Below are 22,024 nucleotides of genomic sequence, written 5' to 3'. Positions count from 1 at the left end.
CTGCCCAACACAGAACAACAATATACCCCACATTGCTTTCAATTTATCTAGGGAAGCTGGGAAACAACGATAACATCTTCCGACTTTGGTGAACCAAGCTGCTAAGACCAGACTCTGCAAGGAAATCCTATTGGGGACCCACAGAGAATAAGAACAGTCTCCAGGTGAAAATGCAAGACTGAGACTGCCTACGTAAAATCACTTTCCAAGAATTTGTCACCATCCAGTCTTGAATATTTTCCACTAAAGTTCCGAGAGCCAGAGAACAAATTAATTACGTTAATTCTGCTAAAAGCAGTAAAAGCCAGTTTCGTGCCTGACAAGATCACACGCTTGCTCACCACCTTTCTGTGTGGTAATGGGGCTGTTGCCTCCCTTTCTTATGCTTCAGGTTCCACAGAAATAATACATGGATAAACCACCCTTTGCTTCTGCAGTCACTACAGAAGTTGATTTGCAAGGCTGAAACTGTGAGAGAAAACTCAACAGGAGAGCAAAGCCCTGCCCTCCACACGGTGCGTCCATCAAAGCACAGCACAACTGCGGCGACAGTGAGGTGCTTTCTATGTTAAAGCTGTACCTCTCAGACCACCCTACAGTTATCCTGGTTTTCTAACTGGATTCAGTGTGGGTTTTTTTACCAGGCTCTTTCCTCCCATCACACTGATGCAAAGTCCTTCCCCCTGCCACCACAGAGGATTACAGAACCTTCGTGTAGGAAGGAGAGGTGAATATAGAGAAGTTGTTGTAATGCCTCCCAGCTGCATCCAAGGGGGTCGGTGCCACTGCAGCAGCTGTGTAACCAGCACTGTCTGTCCCCGGGAGCCGCGCCGGCCTTGCTGGCTGCCCTTCAGCCACGGCGAACCCAGCAGGAACCTCTGGCCTCGTCAGCTGCTGAAGCGCAGCTACCATTGAGCAACTCCCCAGGGAAATGTGATGGGATGTGGTAGAAAGTGACTGGAATTGCTGGGGGAGGCCATGAAGGGAAAACCAACCCAAGGACAAGACAAGTCATGTACAATATCCAGAGGTCTTTCAAACACTGCCACCACGGGCAGGTAGCCCGAGAGCTGTACCTGTGAGGATCATTGCCCCACATGAAGTTTGGAGGAGCTACATTTGATGGGTTGGGGAGAGCTTGAGAGGAAGCACTCAGATTCCCCCCTAGCATACCCTTCAGAAACAAATTATGGCCTATGAAGATTTACCTAGCTGGAATGAAGATCCTCCTTGGCACTTCACCAGGAGTTGCACAACGCCACAAACCAGTATTTTGACTACAAAATTTGCCAATGAAAAAAGCCCTGAATAAACTATAGCTCATACCTGGTTTAAATCCAGATTCTTCTCCTACCCATCTTTCCTGCGAGTGATCATGGTACTAACAGAGAGCACATGTTGGCAGCAACGATCTTGACCCATATCATCTAGCACAACCTATTCAAAAAGGTACATACCAAATCCTGATTTAACCAACCAAGAACTGAACTAGAATGAAAGGCAAGCTTTCAAGTAAGGCAAGAACAGTGCCCAGCTCTGTCCATAAAGACGTCTTTATGCACCACACGTAGGATGGAGCGAATACTTCCCTTGCTCTCCACCTTCGAGCATTCCATTTGGCTGCGACGTTCTACTGTAGCACAACCCTGACAGCATGAGGATTTCCAGAACAGCAAGACAGCATATTTACAGCGCTTTAAAGTTGTGTTGTTCATTAACACATCAATCTTTCTCTCATACAGGTGACACATACCCATGATAAATGGCCACGGTGGCAGAGAACGTCAAGTTTTACTCTTGCAAAAGTTGAGCTTAACTAGGAACTGAAAACCTGTTCTAAGCACAGCGAAAGAAACTTGGAAGCAACACATGAAGCCAGAGCATGAGAAGGTAACAGGAGAAACAAGATCAATAGGCTGGTTTTAAAGCATGCTAAAAAAAAGTGGTATATCTCCAAGTGATAGTCTGGGACATGTAAATGGCTGTACCAGGTCAGACCAAAGCACAGCCAGTTCAGCAACTTGTCTCAAAAAGCTGCTGGCTGATACCAAGAAGGGCACAGGAACGAGTTAAGTGTGCAGAGGCTCTATGCACTTTCTCTGCTTCCGGCAAACTGCACTTTCAGAGATAAACGTTGTCACTGAACTTAAAACTTGTCCATATCAGCAAGCATTCACAGACTACTCAGTGATAATCTCAGCCCAGGAATTCAAAGACAGGAACCAACAGGCAAGAAAAAGACAAAAGGTATAATTAAGGTAGAATTTCTATTAAATTTGTGTATTTAAAGAGCATCAGAATCTATGGCACGGCAAGAATAGCACAGTCCAACAAGTGAGACAGGTTTATTCACTGCAGATTTATTGACAGTAGTCTCAACAAAAATAGAGAAAAGATAAAAATCTTGGGGCCAGAATCACTGAACACGTATGAATATGATCTATCCTGCCAAGCTAAATAATTACTACATGCATAAAGATACTGCTAGAGATAGGATGTCAATAAAACCAGAGCTTCATCATCCAGAATAATGCACAAAAACTTGTTCATAAGTAGAGTTCAGTTTAATTTGTGACAGTAAGCATTCCAAGAACATTGTTTATTTACTAATAACCACAGGATGCATATTAAAATCAAAACAGGAGAGAGGGGTTTTTTTGCTGGGTAATTTGAGGTAGAAGTTGGGCAGCAAGGAAGAACACTGAGCTCTAAACAAAACATAATAAATGCTGAGTTGGTAACAGTCATCCCTATTAATCATCAGCTCACAATTGCGATGCTTTGTTTACACAGGAATTTTCAAAATGCTCATCCATCCTTCAGAGTTCACAGAGGTTAGAAGTCGTGCAGAATCTCAAACTTCAACAATGATTCCCCAGCCAAGATGCATTCCAGCGTCCTTCTTACAGACTGCATGCAGATATCTCACAGTAACCGGTGAGGTTTCAGAGGATAAAATTAACATGGACAAATATCAGTAGACATTTCCAGTGCTGAGTGCCTGACTACCTCAGTCCCAGATGGCTGCTGCTATAAGGAGAATATTGTATCTGTAATTCTTACCTTTGCAGCATGTGATATCTCATTTCCTGACTCTGCTCTGCAGAATCCTCCATGCTGTCTCAGTGAAGGAATTAACAGATTTCAGGCTTGCTTATGACTCGCTTAGTGTAGCTGCTGATCTTTTAATTTTTTCAATACCACAGCTCAAAACCCAGCAGGAGAAAGCTGCAGAGAGCCTCTTGCACTCCGGCGAAGCAGTGACACTTCCCAGATTGCTTCAATCTCTTAACCTTTGTCCCTTGCTTTCCACCACCCCTCTCTCTCAGTCACTCTTCCTGTGACGCAGCATGCACGGAGAGGGGAGCAGCTTCCCTCTTCTGCATTCAGAGGAAAGCAGCTGATCAGGAAAGAGAGAAAATGATCTACAGGTTACGTAAGTGGGCTCAGCACCCATCAACTGCTGCTGCAGCCCACACGATGCACCGTGGATGTTTGCAGTGACGCTCAGCCCCAGTCCACGCTCCCCACGACGGGGGTCAGGTGAGGGAGCGGAGACAGCACAGTTTTCCCTCGCTTCCCCTTCCTGAATCCAGAGGAACACCGCACCGCCGGCTGCACAACTGTGCCGGGAGCAGGCGAGCATCTCCTCAGCAGCCAGCTTTGCATGAGCAAAGGAACAACTACAGGGGTCAACTTGCCTGAAGAACTGAATCGACATGTATGATTTAACATCTGATTTTCAGGGGGGTGGGGAAGTGACAAGGAAAGCGTTTGCAGGGCTGCAGAGAAGGAAGTCAGATGCAGTTTGTATGGGCACACAGAGCACAGTGAGACATGAGACAACAACCTGAAAGCTGGGAGACCCTGGACAGGTCACTTAAGTTTTCCGTGCCTTTGTTTCTCCACCTATGAAACAGGGGCGAGATCTTATAGCCAAATGCTCTAAGAATAAATATCCTCACAAGCAAAGGTGCTGCAGTGCTGTGGGGTCCATAACCTCACCGGGAGGGGGAAGAATGTGTGCTCACTGCCCAGCACACGCAAAAACATAAATTGCAAACTTTGGGTGGGGGAAGGATGAGCAAGGGCACTGACTGCCACAACACAGGGATGATCAAACCTGGACTGGAACTAGGACACAGCAACCGGGCTACATTTTTAACATGAGGACATTTGGGTTTGTCCTGGTGTAGGGTCACATGAGGTGGCACAGCTTTTATGGGATATACATACATTCCAAGAGCCTGAGCACAAGCCATGCAGTCAACCAGAGGGGATCACTCAAAAAAAGGAATGAGTACCCAAAGAAGAAGTGTCACACCAACACAATGACAGTATAGAACCTTGTGCCCTGACGGACAAGGTGAGGTCACTGCGGGAACTAAGAATAGTATGGGTGATAAGAGCAGCGACTGACAGCAAGTGCCACGTGTCCAATCAAGCACAAGCTAACAATTCTGTGCAGATCCAGTTTCCTTAGGCATTGTCACAGCAGGGCAAGGGGGCAGCGACACACTGTGGCTGTGAAGAGGGCAGCCACAGTGGGAATAAATCCTTCACCAGACAGCAGAAACGAGAGATCCCAGGGAAAGAATAGAGTTTGAACACACAAACCCCAAGATTATATGTCTACCTAATAACTAAATGACTCTCTCACCTATCATATGAATCATAGAGTGGTTTGGGTTGGAAGGAATCTTAAATCCCATCCAGTTCTGACTCCCCTGCTATGGGCAAGGACACCTTCCACTGGATCAGGCTGCTCAAAACCTCATCCAGTCTGGCCTTGAACATCTTCAAGTCTTTGCTTCCTCACTCAAGAACTACTCAAACTACCCACCTACGAAGTATACCAAAGATTTCCCATGTAACTCACTTTAACATGGGAGCACCCAAGGAAAAGCAGCTTGTCTTGAAATATTTTCCAGCGCTGTTTCCATCTCAAGAGACCTCTTGCTTAAGCACTTACCCAGCTGTGGTACAGATCTCAGAGTAGACTCAAGGTCCCTGCCTCACACATCCTGGCCCTGAAAGACTACTCTCCAGGCTCCCTACTTCCCTTCACCTCTGCAGTGAGGCTACCACAAACCCGCAACTTCACCGGTTCCAAAGAAGCCATCATAAAGGTAGAGTCAGGAGCCTACAGACACTGCTTGATAAAATCTGCGCCACACTCTCCTCAATCATCATTGTGTAGGACCAGCACAACCCAACAGACGTTCAGTGACTCTACAGCATAACCATTTCACGTAGAAAATGGTATATTCCATCACTTTCAAAATAAAATACTTGCACTATCTATGTTTCCATTTAATTTCTTCAGGGTTTTTATCTTGATTCCAGATTAAAATTTATACACGGTATAACTGAAACTTCATTTTTCAGTTTTTGTGAAAACTCTTTCCCAAATATTTGCCTGTGATCCAACCCCACACACAGTTTCTGACCACCGTAGCTACAGGGAAAAATAACCTACAGCTACACAGCTCGATGCCAGAGGAGCAACTTCAGCATTGGTTAAAAATATTCATCATGCCTTCCACCAACTGAATACGCTGCTGTGAAATCAATGGATACGATGCGCTGCAGATCCCTACAAAAACATGCTACGCAAGGGTATGTCGTTGTGATACAATACTTACCATCAAACACACACACAGACTACAAAGCTCATTTCCCAAACATAAATACTGCTCAGAACCCCATGGCAAACATTGTATGAGAACCATCCCCCTCTTCAGACCCCAGGCCTGCCGTTAGACAAAAGGACCGCCTGCGCCGTTCTCTCCTGTTCCAGCCTCCGAGAAAAAAAGCATTCATTACAGACACATACCTGACGCACATCGCAGCTAGGAGCCTGCATTGATCCCAGCACTGTAACATGCCAAGTACTATCCGTGACGTAGCAGTTTATTCCAAAGGCAGTGATGCATTAGCTGGCTCCTTTGAAAGGCAGCCGTGAGAAGACTGCAGCACACACACATATGCACACACACCCCGAGAAAGGGGGGTTTTGGGGTTTTTTTTCCCCTGGATTAGGCCTGCAAAGGGTGTGGAAAGACAGCAACTCTCATCATCAGTTTGGGCTTTATTTTTTGCAAATATGTAAGCATTGATATGAAAATGTGTCTGATCCGTTAAAGCACCAGTAAGATCTGCTCCAGTTTCAGATCTGCCCTTGCAACATCCTTCACAAAAAGGCAGTGAGATATAGCAAGCACACATGTGGTGCAGCAAGCTATACTGAATTCTGCAGCCAGAGTAAACGGTTTACTGTGTACTGGCTAACAGACACTGGGAGGCAGCAATTTGGATTTAATCAATGACAGGTTTTGCCTGCAAGTTTAAAGAGACAGAACAGTTGGCTTGAGCATAGATACTGCCAGAAACCAGAGCTTCAGCCTATAAATTGAAACAAAACGAGACTTGACTCAGCTCTGACAGCTTAAGGATTTCAGGCATTTAAATAAAGGGTACAGAACAAAACCGAACAACAGCCCTCTCCCTGCTCCCTGGCAAAATAACTTAACTCTCATGCTAAGGCAGATTTTGAACAGCCAAGACAGGTCTTTAGCCTAAAGCAGTAACTTGGGTTCCAAAACTACAGAGAGCTAGTGGGCACAAGCTGCTCGGATTCCTCTCAAACAATCAAGTACCAACAGCTGCGATGGATGCAGATTTTAAGTGCTGAATTACTTGCTCGTCATACAAGCAAATAATTTCTTTTCCGAAACCACATACCTGGCTCTTTATCTGCCATGGCCAAACTGGACCCTATCCATGGGAGACACAGACACCCCCACCCCCTAATCACTGCCATTATTATGGAAGGGAGCCTAACAATTTAAAGTTCACTGAGCTCCTCTGGGTCCCACACTCTTATGTACTATGATCAAAACCACTTCACTTCTGAGGCTCTTCCACACACTCCATGACCCATTCCCTCTGACAGTTCCTCCCAAGGCATTCTGCACTCAACAAGGAGCCTTTCAGGTGCTCTTTGACAAAGTTCAGGTGTTGTACAGATCTGGTCTGCGTGAATGCATCTTTTTAACAACTAGAATTAATGGGGCAGGCAAGGAAGCTTTGCATAAAATTTATGACTGAAAGACATTTGGCCTTGTGTAAGAGAATCCCATGTGGAAAGCACGGTGAAGCCCATTTCAGCTACTAGGCTTACAGACAGAGTTACGATACGAGTCAAAAGATCCAAGGCATTCCCTAGCCTGGAGAGTCTTTCCTTTCCCTACCCAAAATAGGTTTATAGACATTCAGCTCTTTTCCCAGATCTGTTGCAAGCCTACATTCACTGACAGCTTCTCCTGCAGCCACTGAAGATAGGAGCATTCGGCTGTGAGGGCATTTTGCAGAAGCACTTGTTGTGGGATTCCTTCGCTGCATGTCCCTGTCTGGGTGAAAAGCAAGGGCATTCAGTAAAATACAGGACAGCACCCTGCAGTATTCTGATCGGGACAAAGTATACTTCATTATCTTTTCAATTAGAAATAGCAGATAAGCAAACAAGTAGGAGACACTGTCACTTCTGTGGTATCTTAGCTAGGTAATCTTTGTGAAATCTCCCCACAAGTGAATTCAGAGGTGACATTTCCCATGAGGTCAGAGAGAGTAAAATACATTACACAAAAATAAGAATGCTACTTTTGAGAGGTATGCAGATGAAAAGCCCTTTAAAGTATATTTGTTGACTGAACAGAGCAGCTTTCAGAGAAGAAAAAAGCTCTAATTCACAGTTTATCAGTACCACCAGAAATAGCTCAGAATCCAGAATAAACTTACAAGCTTCCTCTTTTTCAATAGACACAGGAAGAAATTCAACTCCAGATGGACCGAGTTCAAAATATAAATCACAACATCGCCCACAGGCAGTTGTGGTAACAAAAGGGAACAAAATCCTTTCTTTTGGCAGGGGCTCCTTGAAGATGCACAGCTTTATTTCAGAAACTTGCAGAAATGTGCATCAGTATCATGCTCCCCCATCTATTGAGCCAAGAGCACTTGATCACACGCAAAGGAAAGCGTCTCAGCAAGCAGCACACAACACCAGTTTCATTAATGGCCTTCTGGTCCATGAGATGCAAACCCATGCGAGTCATCCTACACAAAAACCTCAGCAGCACCAAAGCAACTGCTGGCACAGTCAGTGGAGTAAGAGAAGGAGCCTTCAACTCTGGCAGCCAGGAGCATGCAGAAAGCCTGTAATGGGAAGGAATCGGTTCAGGAAAGGAAAAGTCCCTTTTGATACAGCTGGACCAGTCTTAGATGCAAGGGTGAAAGCGTCAGCCTTGCAGACATGAAAGCATACTCGTGCTTCTATGCACACATATGTGCATTAAGTTACAGCAACACTCATAATTTTACCAGATCAATGCTCTATAGCGTAACCTCCTAACCACAAACAGTCAGACTGGAAAGGATTTTTTTTTAAATTCAAAACAAGCTCAAAAGGGTTCTTTATTTCTTTTAACACTCAATGCAATCACTCTACGATTTCTCAGCAGACACACCATCCCAGTTCCAGGCTGGGTGTACTCAACACGCTGTTGTCCAGACTAACACTGAGATGCTCTTCCAAATTTACTTTAATAGATTCTTAATTCTTCTTAAGCATCTCAACAATTTATTGGGACTATTTACTGATAAGTCTGAATACTGTTAGACACTAAGGGCTAAAGTCTCCATGGGCTTAAAATCAAAGGTAACAGCTGAGCTACTTCCAAAAATTTGGCTTTCAGTTAGTACAAGTGGATTGTCAGGTGACTTTGTACACCCATTGCATTGCTTATGAAACCAGAGCCCAGATGTATAAATACCAGAAGACATGGCAGGATTTATTCTATTTTAAACAAGAATTTGATACAAGATACCACCTTTGAAGCTAGGAATTAAATTTAGCAATAGTCAAGAACAATTTATTAAACAAAACAAACAGATCCCAAATACTTTCCAAGCTGGTTTTACAGAGAAATTACTTCATCTACCAACAAAACTTCAAAAAGGAGCATAGCAACTGTCTAAGAGCTCACAACATGACAAGCAAAAGCTGTATTCCAGCAGGACCACTGCCTTCGGTTGGAAGCACTGATGGAAATTCCTGAACTCAAAAACCACCACCATTATTCCTGGAAATAGAAAATAGTAAGAATAGGCAATAAAACCAAACACGCTATTTTAAGGTGCAAATCGCAACATAGAGTAAATTTTGTTGCACACTGTGTACAAGTAGAATATTTTCTTTGAGAACACTTGTTTCAATGCTAGATGCTGTAACTAATAGAGCGGGGAGGACATTTACATTATTTTTATTACTGACACACTTTAAATAAAGGACAACTACAAGCAAGAAAACAATCAGGACATTTTAATCTGCATGGTTACTCTTACAACACACAATTTCTGTCAAGCACTTATGTACCACACAACATTCAAAGTTCATTATCAGAGCGTGGCTTTCTCAATCCTACAAAGTAGCAGCCAGCTGGCACAATCAAAGGTCTCCATAGATCTCTCGTGGCATGGCAGCCTACACTGTACAACCTGTCCCAGCAAGACTTTAGCAACACCATCAACACTTAACCAGATCAATAAGGTGATAGATGGAACAACAAAGCGCGCACACACTCTGCATGCCCAAATGAAGAAACAAGGAGTTGGCATAGAGACTAATCCACGGCTGGGTGAGGATATCTCACAATCCTGCCAGACAATAAGGCTCTCAGCAGTGTTTTCCAGTTCAGGCAGGGGAGCTGCAAATGGCAGGTACTGAACATATGCGAGGCAGCCTACTGAAACATCTACACTTCCTGAACTGACAATGTAATGATGCTTTTTGTGGGGCGGAAGGAGAGAGGTCCAAGAGCAAGAGAGAAGCTTGTCACTACAGGGAAAGAGGTTTCCAGATGAACAGATGTGATGCGAGGCACAGCTGCCATGAGACTCCCGTCCTGGCATCAGAGGCTCAAGCATCTCTCGCAAAGAGTTAAATTTGGCCTCTACCAGGATGAGTTAGTTTGTTATACACAAATATCGCACAAAAAGGACAGTTCATGAGAGCTGATGACCACGGAAGAGCATTTCTAATTATCAAAGTCATTCTGATTTTGAGATAGTGCTCTTCAGAGGGGTGAAAATCTGCTCAGGATGTCAAGACAAGCACTGGCACAGCTGCTGCACAGAAGGCGCAGTCACTAACTCTGAATATGATAGGATGGGTCAGACGGCCTTACAGCTGACACAAAGCAACAAAACAGAGCTTAGAGACGAAAGGAAGTTTTACCGTCTAAACTTCAGTAACCTAGAGTATGAGAGGAAAAAACAACTTGATTAGGTGGCTGACAACCATACCTTCCAGCTCTCCTGTGCTGCAAGAAGAAACCTCTTTTCTCCAGCTCTCAGAGCAAGAGACTTACTACACGGCACACTCTACAAAAAGGTGAAAGGATAGTTCAGGTACACTGACAAATCCTTTTTCAGCTGACTAAACTCTGGATCTTAGACCAAATGTTCCCTGAGAAGGAATACTCTGTAGCAAATCCCCTCACTTCAAACACAAGCTATCTTCACCAGACCAAAGCTTCCTGCATGAAACTAACCAGCAAATGGAAAGATTGTTGGCACCTTCTTCAAGAAGACACGCTCCCTTGCACCTGCACCTTGTTTGACCCATTGGTCAAACTGTACAGAACTCCCCACAAATTTATCTTTGTCACTTCAGAAAGTGGTGTACCTTTCTGACTACCAAGAGGAAGCTGGAAGCAAGAATACCCGTGTGTTCCATTAATTCACTGTCAGAGTCACTTCAGGCAAGTTGTTGAACTTATCTTTGTCTCGGTTTCTCCATTTGTAAACATTATTTTGAAATCTTTTGATGAAAGGGACCACCATCCTGGAAAATTATTTCAATCCATCTTTATCTTAGAAAAACAGCCTATAATGCTGTAACTTCTTTATTTGAATTGGCATTTCTCTCCAATTTAACTAAGAGTCAAGTACCCTCAAAAGAGTGCCAAAGTAAGCAAGTTACAACAGAGCTGCTCAAGGTTGTGAGCTTATTGCATTATAGCTCTGATGCAGGCAATGTCACAGAAGCTGTTTGATTTTCTTGCGTACCTATTGTCTGTTTCCACAGTAATGGTTATGTGTTCATCCCCTTTCTTCTCTTCCTAAAATATATACAGTTACAGGGCTAGATCTTTTCCTGCTTCAAAATTACCTTTTGTGTTGCCAAATTATTACAGAATCACAGAATAACCAGGTTGGAAGAGACCCACCGGATCACCGAGTCCAACCGTTCCTACCAAACACTAAACCATATCCCTCAGCACCTCGTCCACCCGTCTCTTAAACACCTCCAGGGAAGGTGACTCAACCACCTCCCTGGGCAGCCTGTTCCAGTGCCCAATGACCCTTTCTGTAAAGAATTTTTTCCTAACGTAAAGAATTTTTTCCTAACGTAACTGGCAGCCCTTGGAGTCTCAACTGCTGCAGTAAATTTGGATGCTAGCAACATTTTTGACACTGTCCAAAACTACATTTTCATAAACAGAACAAGTATACATGAAACAACTGCAAAGTAGTTGGAAACTCAGATGACGGTGAGCAACTGTTTTGTTAAACTGGAAGGCTTTGGTAAGGACGCATTCCAACACCAGCACAGTTTAACATTTTCTTTTTAGATTTATCAGTTATGACTTTCCATAAAACTGGGAATGACTGAAGGTGCTTTGGAATCCAAAACCTAATTCTAAAGGGATTTGACAAGGTGGCAAAGTAACCTGAAATGACCTGCAGCCATTCAGCAGTGACAAGTGCAAATATTATACACAGTAAAAGATAACTTTATCAATACTCAGTGTGGTGACTGTTCATGGGGCTCTGCTCCCCACATACCATACCTCCTCACTCTCTCTAGCCCTGAGAAGGGCTCAAAGTACAGTCCTGCATATAGGTCTGGCCACCAGACCTCCTGGAATATGGGAAATAGCTGAAGGGTATTTGGAAGAATGAAGGAAGACTGATCAGACACCAAGAAACTGTGATCTGCATGCACACTGAAAAGTACAAAATACGTAGCCCACCAGAGAGAAAAGCCAATGGGCACATCCCACTTCTGGTACACAAATCAGCAACATCACAAAAATACAGGTGTATTTTGACAACCAAATATTAACAACATGATGTCAAAAGCCCAGCTTCATCTAGCTCATTTGAGCCACGAAGAATTAGGAGCAGGAGGGAAACAGCCTTTCTCCCAGCTGTGAGGCCAGCACCTCACTGAGTGCAAGCAGCAGCAGCCACATCAAGCTTTGGCTTTTCACCACTTGCAGGATACCAGTCTTTAACAACCAACAAAATCTTCTCTATCCAAACCGAAAAACATTCCAAGTGCTATGGAGTCATTACTCTTAGCCAGGGGTCCTGCCAATTCTTGGGCTACATACAAAGCAGCAAATCCCACACAAAGACAAAATAAGCAAATAATACACTTGTTCTCAAACACAGCCCATCTAAAAAACACATGCAAGAGAAAACTCCAAAGATCTCAGTCAACACATCTCAGTTTTCTGAAAGCCAGAACAAGAGACAGGCAGTATAAGCAAGCCTACCGTAACAGTCAACGGCTGAGACATCCGAAAGGCGCTTAAGGAATTCAGGCACAGATATTTCATTAAAACCAGTGGAAAACAGAAGTTTTTGATAGACACAAACATACACAGGATCGTTTAGAAACAGAATGCTGGAAGATGTCTTGACACAACAAAAACATTTGAAGCCAAACCTGGATATATAAGGTTGAATCTTTGGATTAGCTCTCAAATGGATGGGGTAAAAAGACTGAAGGCTGAACCCAAGTACTGTTTATTCATACCTCATATGGCTTGCCGAGCCATCCTGAGCATTAGAAAGTCCTAGATCTGAAAGGGAGTCAGAGCTGACAGACACAGGTGACAAAGACCTCTCTTTCTCCTCCAGCAGATCAAGTTTCACCAACGAGCTCGTCTCATCTTCTGAGTTATCCTCTGACACAGAGCCAATAATAAAGCGAGAGTGAGGGTTCGTCTCCAGGGGTTTAGTGGGTTGGGAAGACTCTTCCATGGCTCCTACAAATTGGGCTCTCAGCACTGTAGGAGGTAAAGGAAAACAAAAACCAAAACCTGAGTTTAATACCTGCTATTGCAAGACAAAGGAGAAGACAAAGCAAGGTTGACCTCTGATAGGAAATGCAATGTGAAAACACCACAGCTGAACCCAGACAGGAGTCCAGGATCAAGAATAGTTACTTCTGTTATAATCATTGACTTTTCTGTTTGCACAGGGACTATGAGATCAAAGCCATCTGCTTTATCCATAACCTGAATAGATAAAGCTTTAGGAAAACTTCAATCTTCAAAGCTTATTCAAGTCTGAGGATAACTCACCACCAGGACGACTTTAACAAATCTAACAACCCATCTCTGTCAAAATGGAAGGTCTCGCTCCATTCATATCTACTTCTTCCTCTTTTTGCCCCAGCTATGTGTTCACATTGCCTATTTCCCACCAGCTTCAGTGCTTTTCAAACCACTCTCTGATCCAATTCAACAAAGGGATCAGAACTATAGCCAACCAAACAAGATAATTTCCTGTGCGGTTAGCAAGCAGAATTGGAGCAGCAAAGGGAGGTGATGGGAAGACACCGGTAAAGAATGAAGGGGACAGAAGCCAAATCAGCCCTTTTTGGCAGCAGTGAACTGCTAGACTGGCTCAGCCATCTTCTGTAACTTCACTCTGACTTTAACCCTCTTGGTCCTACATCATCCATGTCAATTACTGTCTGTTTTACAGTAATATATTGAAACTTAGTGGCATGACTCACAATTGTCAGGGGAAATACAACAGTTCAGGTCTCCATTTTCCATTTACAAAATCATTACATAGAAAGAGAAGAATCTCTCAATACAGAGAACTCTAAGTATCAAAAATTCAGTGTTGTTCCAACAGGAAATGAATGCACTTTCATCAAAATTTAAAAAAACTACCCAATAATTACAGCTGAGCATGACCAGTGGAGGAAACAAAGGAGCACCTCACAGCACAAAAACAGGTGGGACAAGGAATAAACATTTGATATGCCCTGCTCTGCCTGACTTTGGTGCATTTACAGGTTAACTACACACAGCTGTACAGGCCACATCATTAAACAATTAGGAATGCACTAACCTCTTGTTATTCTTGCAATCTGAGCAGTTATCCACCTCCAAAATGAACTGGAAAAGAAAAGAATCAACAGGTAAATATTATTATGAAGAACAGTCTATATGTGTTTTCCAGAGGACAGGAATCATTGAACACAAACCTGTCGGGAAAAAAGCACAGGTACAAAATGGACTAGATCACTCACTGCAGGTCACAGAGTACACTGGGAACTGAACCTGCAATGTTCCTGTCGCACCACGGCACCTCCAGCTTAGTCCATCGCTCTAGCAACTCCTGAGCAATGCGTTAGCACACACTTCATCATCCCACACGTATTTCAGTCCTATTTCTAAAAGAAACTACGCTTTATGCCAGTGCTATCTACTTGTGTCCAATTTGTTCCCCTGTCAGCTTCTGCATCTGCTGGCCAATTTCAGCTCAATTTGATGGTCAGGAGTAAATCCCTATGATAACTAGAAATCTCTGAAAAAATGGTACCTGGAAGACAAAGCCATATTTTCACATGAACAAACCCAATCGTTTACCGGCAGAACATGCGGTGATATGGTGATAAAGACAAAGATCAGACAAGGGGATGTTTATCAAAGGATCTCATCCTCCCAATAGGCACAGAAAGAACTTTTTAGATACCTTTATGTCTCACACCACATTGACATCCTACACTAGTGGGAAAACCCCGCCAGTCCCGCTAATTACAGCCGTGTTATACCAAGTACAGGGATGCAGGATACTCTGATATGATGGTTTGATATGAACATGACAGCTTCCATCCGGTACACAAGCAAAACTGGTCCATGGTATAACATAAATAGGACATGATGGTAGTTTAATTAAAAGTATAGACAAGGAATTTAGAGACTGCAATCCTTAAACACCATGCTCATTCTTTTCATTAGTAACTAAGAATTAAAAACTGATCTAACTGGCTTATGCACTTTTACCATGAATGTACTTGGCTGAATTATTTAGATCAAACTCTGTGTTGACATCCCTACTCCCACAAACTCCAGTTTCACCAGGGCCACAAGCAGTTCATTTTACAGAGATGTACTTAACCGTTTTGTGACTGAGAAGCTACAAACATCTCGCCAACACAGGGATAAAAAGGGTAGGTCAATCTGCCTTTTTTGAGGGTAAGATGGAGAAGGAGGGGAAGCGCAACCGTAAAGGCTGCGTACCTATACATCACACACAGAAAACAAACCGTATAGGAGCAGCTCTTTAACTGAGGTGCTTGGGCAGGACTTATAGCTCAGAGAGAACACAGGTTAATCAAATGTTGTTTGTGCATACAAGCATGAAGACAATATTTATGTGTATATTTATCTCAGCATCAGATCACTCCTACAGAATTTCATCCAGACAGATTTACTCTTCACACAATCATCAGCGCTGAAGAATCTGGGATACAGCCAAACTAACTTCAACTCTTTCTTAACGAAGAAAATATTTTTCTAATTTCAAGAACTTTTATGCTAATAAGCAAGTTTCAAGGCTATTTTATTTCTAAGCAGAGAAGGAAACAAGAGGAACAGGCAGTGAAGCATTTCACTGAAATACTCCATGAGAATGCAAATGCTAAGATTTCTGACCCTCAATGCCACACTCAAACAACTTGTTGGTACAACTCCATTCAGAAGCAGTTATTCAGAAAGCCCCATTCAAGCCCATTTACCTGTGCACTTCCAACCCCTTGTAGTCCAGTCCCAAAGCCATGAGCGCTCCCAAAGCTTTGCAATCAGCTGGTAACTCAACTTTGCATTGAATTAGACATAAGCTCAGTTTGTTCTCAGTACACTGAAATTTGTTATTCACTTTTTATAAATTAATTTCAGCATTGTCTGGGGCCAAATAAAATGCAGACTTCCTTGGAGATCTCCTCACAGAAGCCTTTTACTTTCTGTGCTGCCAACAGAATGCACAAGTCTCACCCAACCTCTGCAGATCAGGTTCACTGTCTGAAACGCAGCTGCTGTGGTTTCTAACAAGCACCTTGAGTTCAGCTGACCACCAAAACAATGTTCATGTACCACTAGCCACAAGAGATGTACTGTTTGTTTTAATAATGTTGAACTACACCCTAAAACCCAAAATTGTCTGGATCCTCAGCTATATAGAGCCCTTACACTTATTTGTGCAGGTGTCCATCGCCTGTCACACAATCTAACTTTTGCAGAGACTGAAAAAGAACCCTCTAATTATGGAATGATCCAGATTGAGAATTTGATCCTGTAAAGACTTAATAACAGGTAACATCATGCACTCTGAGCCTGCTCCGTTACATAAATAATGTTTAATCACAGTTGAATCTCCACAGAACCTGAGCCATGCTGTCCTCCTCCCTCCCTCCTGAAGCCAGCTCATGCTGAAGGCCTGCAGATACACAGCATTTTCCTAACTCCCCAGATCTGCAGGCATCAAGGTGTTTAAGACACAAATTGTGCTCTTTGTACGCCTCTGCACAAACAATGAAAACTCTGCAACCCAAATTCAAAAAGTAGTGTATCTTGTATTACCCATTCACTTCTCCCCTGCTCTACTACTGTCATTAGGGAAATATATGGCTTGCTAATAAAATGCATATGTAAAAATATTGGACTGCAGAAGTATTTTTAAGTTTCATTTTAAGATCACTTTTATTCTTTAAAATACACCCAGACACTAAATCTACATAGTGTCAGCTGGAAATAAAGTTTCTAGTTTTTTAAAACCACTCAGTTCTGAAGACAATTACACTATTGAGGAGAACCTCATTTCAGTGAAAAAGCATTGAGGTCTCCTTGAAAAGACTCAGAATAGTGCCTTTACAATACCAATAAGTCATATAACAAGGAAATCTAACAAGTTTGATTTAAAGATCTTCTGTTTAAAGCCAATGGATCTGTGGTATTACTAATCAACAAAAACAATTGTAAACCAACGAAAAGACACATGTAAGTCCACCACCTTAACTGAACGAACACAGGTAACAGAAAACAAAGGAAGAAAAATGTAAAAACGTAATAAAAAAAAGACGGTATCTGTTCAACAAGTTGACTATTCAAATGTTTTTCCTAAACACAAAAAAAAACAGTAACATGCTCACCTACACCAGGACTGAAAGTGAGTTTCCAGATCAGGAGATGACTTTTGCACCAAGACAGGCCACCAAGCATCAAACCATTCACCTGCAAAGCTGCCCGGCTGCCTTCTCCTACCAGCCCAGCTGCTGCAGTGTTTAAGGCTCACTCAGTCTCAAAACTGTGCCAGCCTCTATCTCTACACAAGCAGTGGGCCACGAGTCCAATTCTGCTCCACCTGTGCCATGCCTCCCCATTAATAACTGGGCATTGCTTCACTTCCTATCCCAAACTGTCCTCAGCAAATATCAAACACCCTGTGAAGTTCTCTTGCTCCTTCTGTGCTGAAAGATGCTTCACAAACTGGACATGAGCAGGTTAGGAGTTCTGGTTAGCTAGCATTCAGAGTCACCCTATCAACGTTAAACATATAAAGCTAAATATATAAAACAGAATAGATGCTTCCTGGGTCTGCCACTTCCAGAAGAACACAAATATAAAGAAAGAGCTTATATTTACAGCTATCCTACCTTGCTAAAACACCCTAGACTGTGCGTAAACACCAGCATCAAGGAGAGAAATAGAAATCGCTTGAATGGTTCACAGAACGTTTACACACTGCCACACTGAACAGACTACAGTTTTTCTTTGGATTTTTCTTTAAAACGCGGCGCATTTCATTTTAAAACTTTCTCAAGGAGATTTCACAAAGCAGAGGCGAGGATGTTTCCTGCCAATCCGCTTTTACAACTCCCATTTTTCCAGCACTTCCAGCCTCTCCACAAAAAATCAGGCCCCGCACTTTCCCCTCACGATCCCCAAATGCCCCCAGAGGCGGGAGAAGGCCGACAATTCGAGGGCTGCCCAGGCTCCAGAGCGCTCGCGGGGCACTCCTTTGTGGATCCCCTCCCTCCCACGAGGCCGAGCCGCCCTCCCCCGCCCCGCAGCGGCCCCCGGTGCAGCCCAGGCGGCGGGAGGAGCGCGGGGAGGCCCCGGCAGCCCCGCGGGGAGCGGGTCCCGCCGCCCCCCGCACTCACCTCAGCGTGCCGGCAGCTGCGGAGGCGCCGCGGGCCCCCGCGCTGGCGCGCCGCTGGCCACGCCCCCGGCCAGGCCACGCCCCCCCGGCCAGGCCACGCCCCCCGCCGCGGTGGTGTGATGCGACGGGTCACCGCGGGTCAGCCACCTCCGACCCCGCCCCGCCCGCGCCGCGCCCATTGGCTCCCGCGGGGGACGCAGCGGGGGGCGGGACCAATCGCAGCGGGCGCGGGGGGCGGGGCCAATGGGGAGATGGGCGGGGCTGGGGGGTGCGGGGGGCACGGGCAGGGACCGACACCCGGACAGAGATAGGAGACACAGGGACACGCAGGAGGCGCAGACACAATCGGAGATAGGTAACACACGGAAATACAGGGACACAGAGAAACACACAGAGAGGCATAGAGAGATAAGTGACACACAGATAGACACAGACACACAGAGATAGGAAATAGAGACACAGGGACACAGGCACACACAGTGGCACAGAGACAGGTAACACAGAGAGATACAGACACAGAGAGATAAGTGACACAGGTAACACACAGAGACACACGCAGGGCCACAGACACACATAGATACACACAGAGAGATGGGTAACAGACACACAGGGACACAGACATGGACAGACACAGAGATGGGTAACGTACAGAGACACACAGGGACACAGACACACGCACAGACAGATACACAGACACACAGATAGGTAATGGACTCATACAGGGATAGACACGTACACACAGACAGGTAACACACAGACACACACATGAACAGACACAGAGATAGGTAACACAGAGAGATACAGGGACATAGACAAACAGAGAGATAAGTGACACACAGGTGACACACACAGGGCCACAGACACGCACAGACAGATGCACACAGAGAGATGGGTAACAGACACACTGGGACACAGACACATACACAGAGACACACAGACATGGACAGACACAGAGATAGGTAACATACAAAGACACACAGGGACACAGACACACGCACAGACATACACAGACACACAGACATGGACAGACACAGAGATAGGTAACATACAAAGACACACAGGGACACAGACACACGCACAGACATACACAGACACACAGATAGGTAATGGACTCATACAGGGATAGACACGTACACACAGACAGGTAACACACAGACACACACATGAACAGACACAGAGATAGGTAACACAGAGAGATAAGTGACACAGGTAACACACAGAGGCACACGCAGGGCCACAGACACACACAGACAGATATACACAGAGAGATGGGTAACAGACACACAGGGACACAGACACATACACAGAGATACACAGACATGCACAGACACAGAGATAGGTAACATACAGAGACACACAGGGACACAGACACACACAGAGATACACAGACATGCACAGACACAGAGATAGGTAACATACAGAGACACACAGGGACACAGACACACGCATAGACAGATACACAGACGCACAGATAGATAATGGACTCATACAGGGACAGACACGTACACACAGACAGGTAACACAGACACACACATGAACAGACACAGAGACAGGTAACATACAGATACACAAGGGCACAGACACACTCAGAGTTAGGTAACACAGAGAAACAGACTCACAGAGGGACACAGACACACAGATACAGACACACAGACACACAGACACACAGATACAGACACAGACAGGGACACAGACACACAGAGACACACACAGACAGATAAAGAGACACAGACACATGCACAGACAGTCAGATGTACAGAGATGGATAACACACAGAGACCCATATACAGACACACTCACACAGACACACACGCCATCCTGTCTCTATATCACTGCATGAAACCCACACGAGGGTGTCTCTGCAGGTGGGAGCGAGCACCGGGCTGGTGCAGGGGCTGCCCAGGCAGCAGGACCCCTACCCTGCCAGCCCCTCGCCCATGGCAGCCACCGGCCATCACCGCACACCAGGCCTGGCACCTTGTGCCCAAGCAAGGACATGACCCGTGTGTCCCCTCCCAAGCACAGGCTGGGGACAGCAGATAGCGGTGGCCAGGATGCTGCAAGGTGGGCCAGGCACTGCCAGAGTGTCTCCTTGACCCTGAGCCGCTTGTTCTGCAGATGGACTATGGTTTAAAAAACTACCCCTGCTGGTTTTTTTCATTTTTTAAGCTTTGCTTAAAGATTATTGCATTACAAAGCTGCTGAAATGTAAATCTAATAAAGCAATGTGAGTTTAATTCTTGATGCTGCTGGATCTGGTAATTAGTTTAGGCAGATCCTCTTCTTGCTGGGAGTGGCAGTGGTGCCAGGGGGAGATAAAAGCAGAAATACCAGCACAGACAGCTTCCAACCATGAGCATCCTCAGAGTGCTCAGGAGGGACAGAATCAACCCCTGTACATCACTGTCCCTTCTCTCCTTCATGGGGAAATGGGGGGTTTGTGTATAATTTATATGTGCATTGGGCTTTTATTCCTGCACCTCAAACAAAAGTGATGCCAGGTTTGAGAGGAATTCCTGGGAGAGCTCCTCCTGGCTCTAGGGCTTGCTCTGGGACAGCCGTCTCTGACTCACAGACACCTCATGGCAGCAGCAGGAGTCAGAACTGTGGAATTCCTCAGCCACCGACTTCAGCTTAAAACCGCTAGAAATTTCTGTCTTGAAGTGTGTTTTGAGAATCAGCCAATGGTTATTGGGGATGTGAAACTGATTTCACAGGAAAAAACGACACGCTGACTTGGGAGCACATATTGGAATATGTGCCTAATGCAGGCAAGTACTACACATCTGGAAAATCTTACTGAAGGCTTTGTGGTTAATAATTTTATTAGAGGAACAGACCATGTTCCTGCCCCCATGAGAGCTAAATCTGGAAAATTATTCAGGGCACGGACATTTTTATTTATCTCTCTATAGACAGGCATTTAGTACGTAGGGAATCTTCCTCCATTTAAGCATTTGAATGGAGGAGCTAAAAGAGCAGGCTCATCAGTATTAGCTTAACATACACAGTACTAAATCCCAACTCACACAAAGTGAGGGGGAGTACTTGGCATGTGGAGGGATTGTGTCCTAAGTCACCGATAATAACCATCCATTGAACTTACAAAATCAGAGATTACGACAGGTGCTGAGTTCATCTTCTCTAGTGTTCCAAGTGCTCTGGTCGTGCCAAAACCTGCCTGCTGCCTGTCTGCCCTGCCCATTTCGTCCATTCAGTTAATACACACTATTCAAACACTGCTGGAGGACGGATTGCTACACATAATTAAATCCTGTGGCAACTCTCTCGTTCAAGGGCAAAGAGAGAAAAGAACATGAGAAAACAGCAAATGAAATACATTAACCTTAAAAATAAAGCATGGATTTGGAAGGTGCTTTTCAAATTAAACAGTAATAATAGCCTTGGGCCTTAAAGCAGCACTTCATTTATCATTGTAATGTTAATGGTTGGGCTTTTTCACACAGATAGATCCTAGGGCACGTTGTACAGAAGGACAGATGTTAATAGTCTGTAGACTTACAGCACAGAATAGATCCCAAAATATTCCATTATGGGAATCATACCCCAGCAAATAAAAGCTTTGGGCATGTTATCTTTCACACCTTCTCTCACCCACTGAAGCCAGCAAGCAAAACTCCTTCATTGTGAACAAGTGTTGGTGGAACACATTTTTTACAAAGAAAGACAATTTGTGAGGAATTGCAGTAAC

At 44.5% G+C, this 22,024-nt stretch overlaps 1 protein-coding gene across 6 annotated transcripts in view; it reads right to left on the bottom strand.

Annotated features, from left to right (window-relative positions):
* Positions 1-18,365, bottom strand: part of ACACA (acetyl-CoA carboxylase alpha) — a 127,353-nt gene extending 108,988 nt beyond the window's left edge. The window contains exons 1-3 of one of the 6 annotated variants that reach the window (XM_069874400.1): positions 18,314-18,365; positions 14,221-14,267; positions 12,890-13,142 (exon numbers count right to left, since the gene is read on the bottom strand). In XM_069874400.1, coding sequence (XP_069730501.1) covers positions 12,890-13,116 — 227 coding nt within the window. In that variant the 5' untranslated portion in view covers positions 13,117-13,142; positions 14,221-14,267; positions 18,314-18,365. Of the gene's footprint in view, positions 1-3,063; positions 3,319-5,836; positions 5,976-12,889; positions 13,143-14,220; positions 14,268-15,892; positions 16,205-17,302; positions 17,657-18,313 lie in introns of those variants that run through there. The other 5 variants (XM_069874398.1, XM_069874396.1, XM_069874401.1 and 2 more) reach the window with 5 other exon arrangements.
* Positions 18,366-22,024: the final 3,659 nt, after the last annotated feature.

This window comes from Phaenicophaeus curvirostris, chromosome 21, assembly GCF_032191515.1.
Source record: "Phaenicophaeus curvirostris isolate KB17595 chromosome 21, BPBGC_Pcur_1.0, whole genome shotgun sequence".
Classification (NCBI taxonomy): domain Eukaryota; kingdom Metazoa; phylum Chordata; class Aves; order Cuculiformes; family Cuculidae; genus Phaenicophaeus; species Phaenicophaeus curvirostris.
Note: the sequence above shows the minus strand (reverse complement) of the source record. Positions and strands in the feature narration are given on the sequence as shown.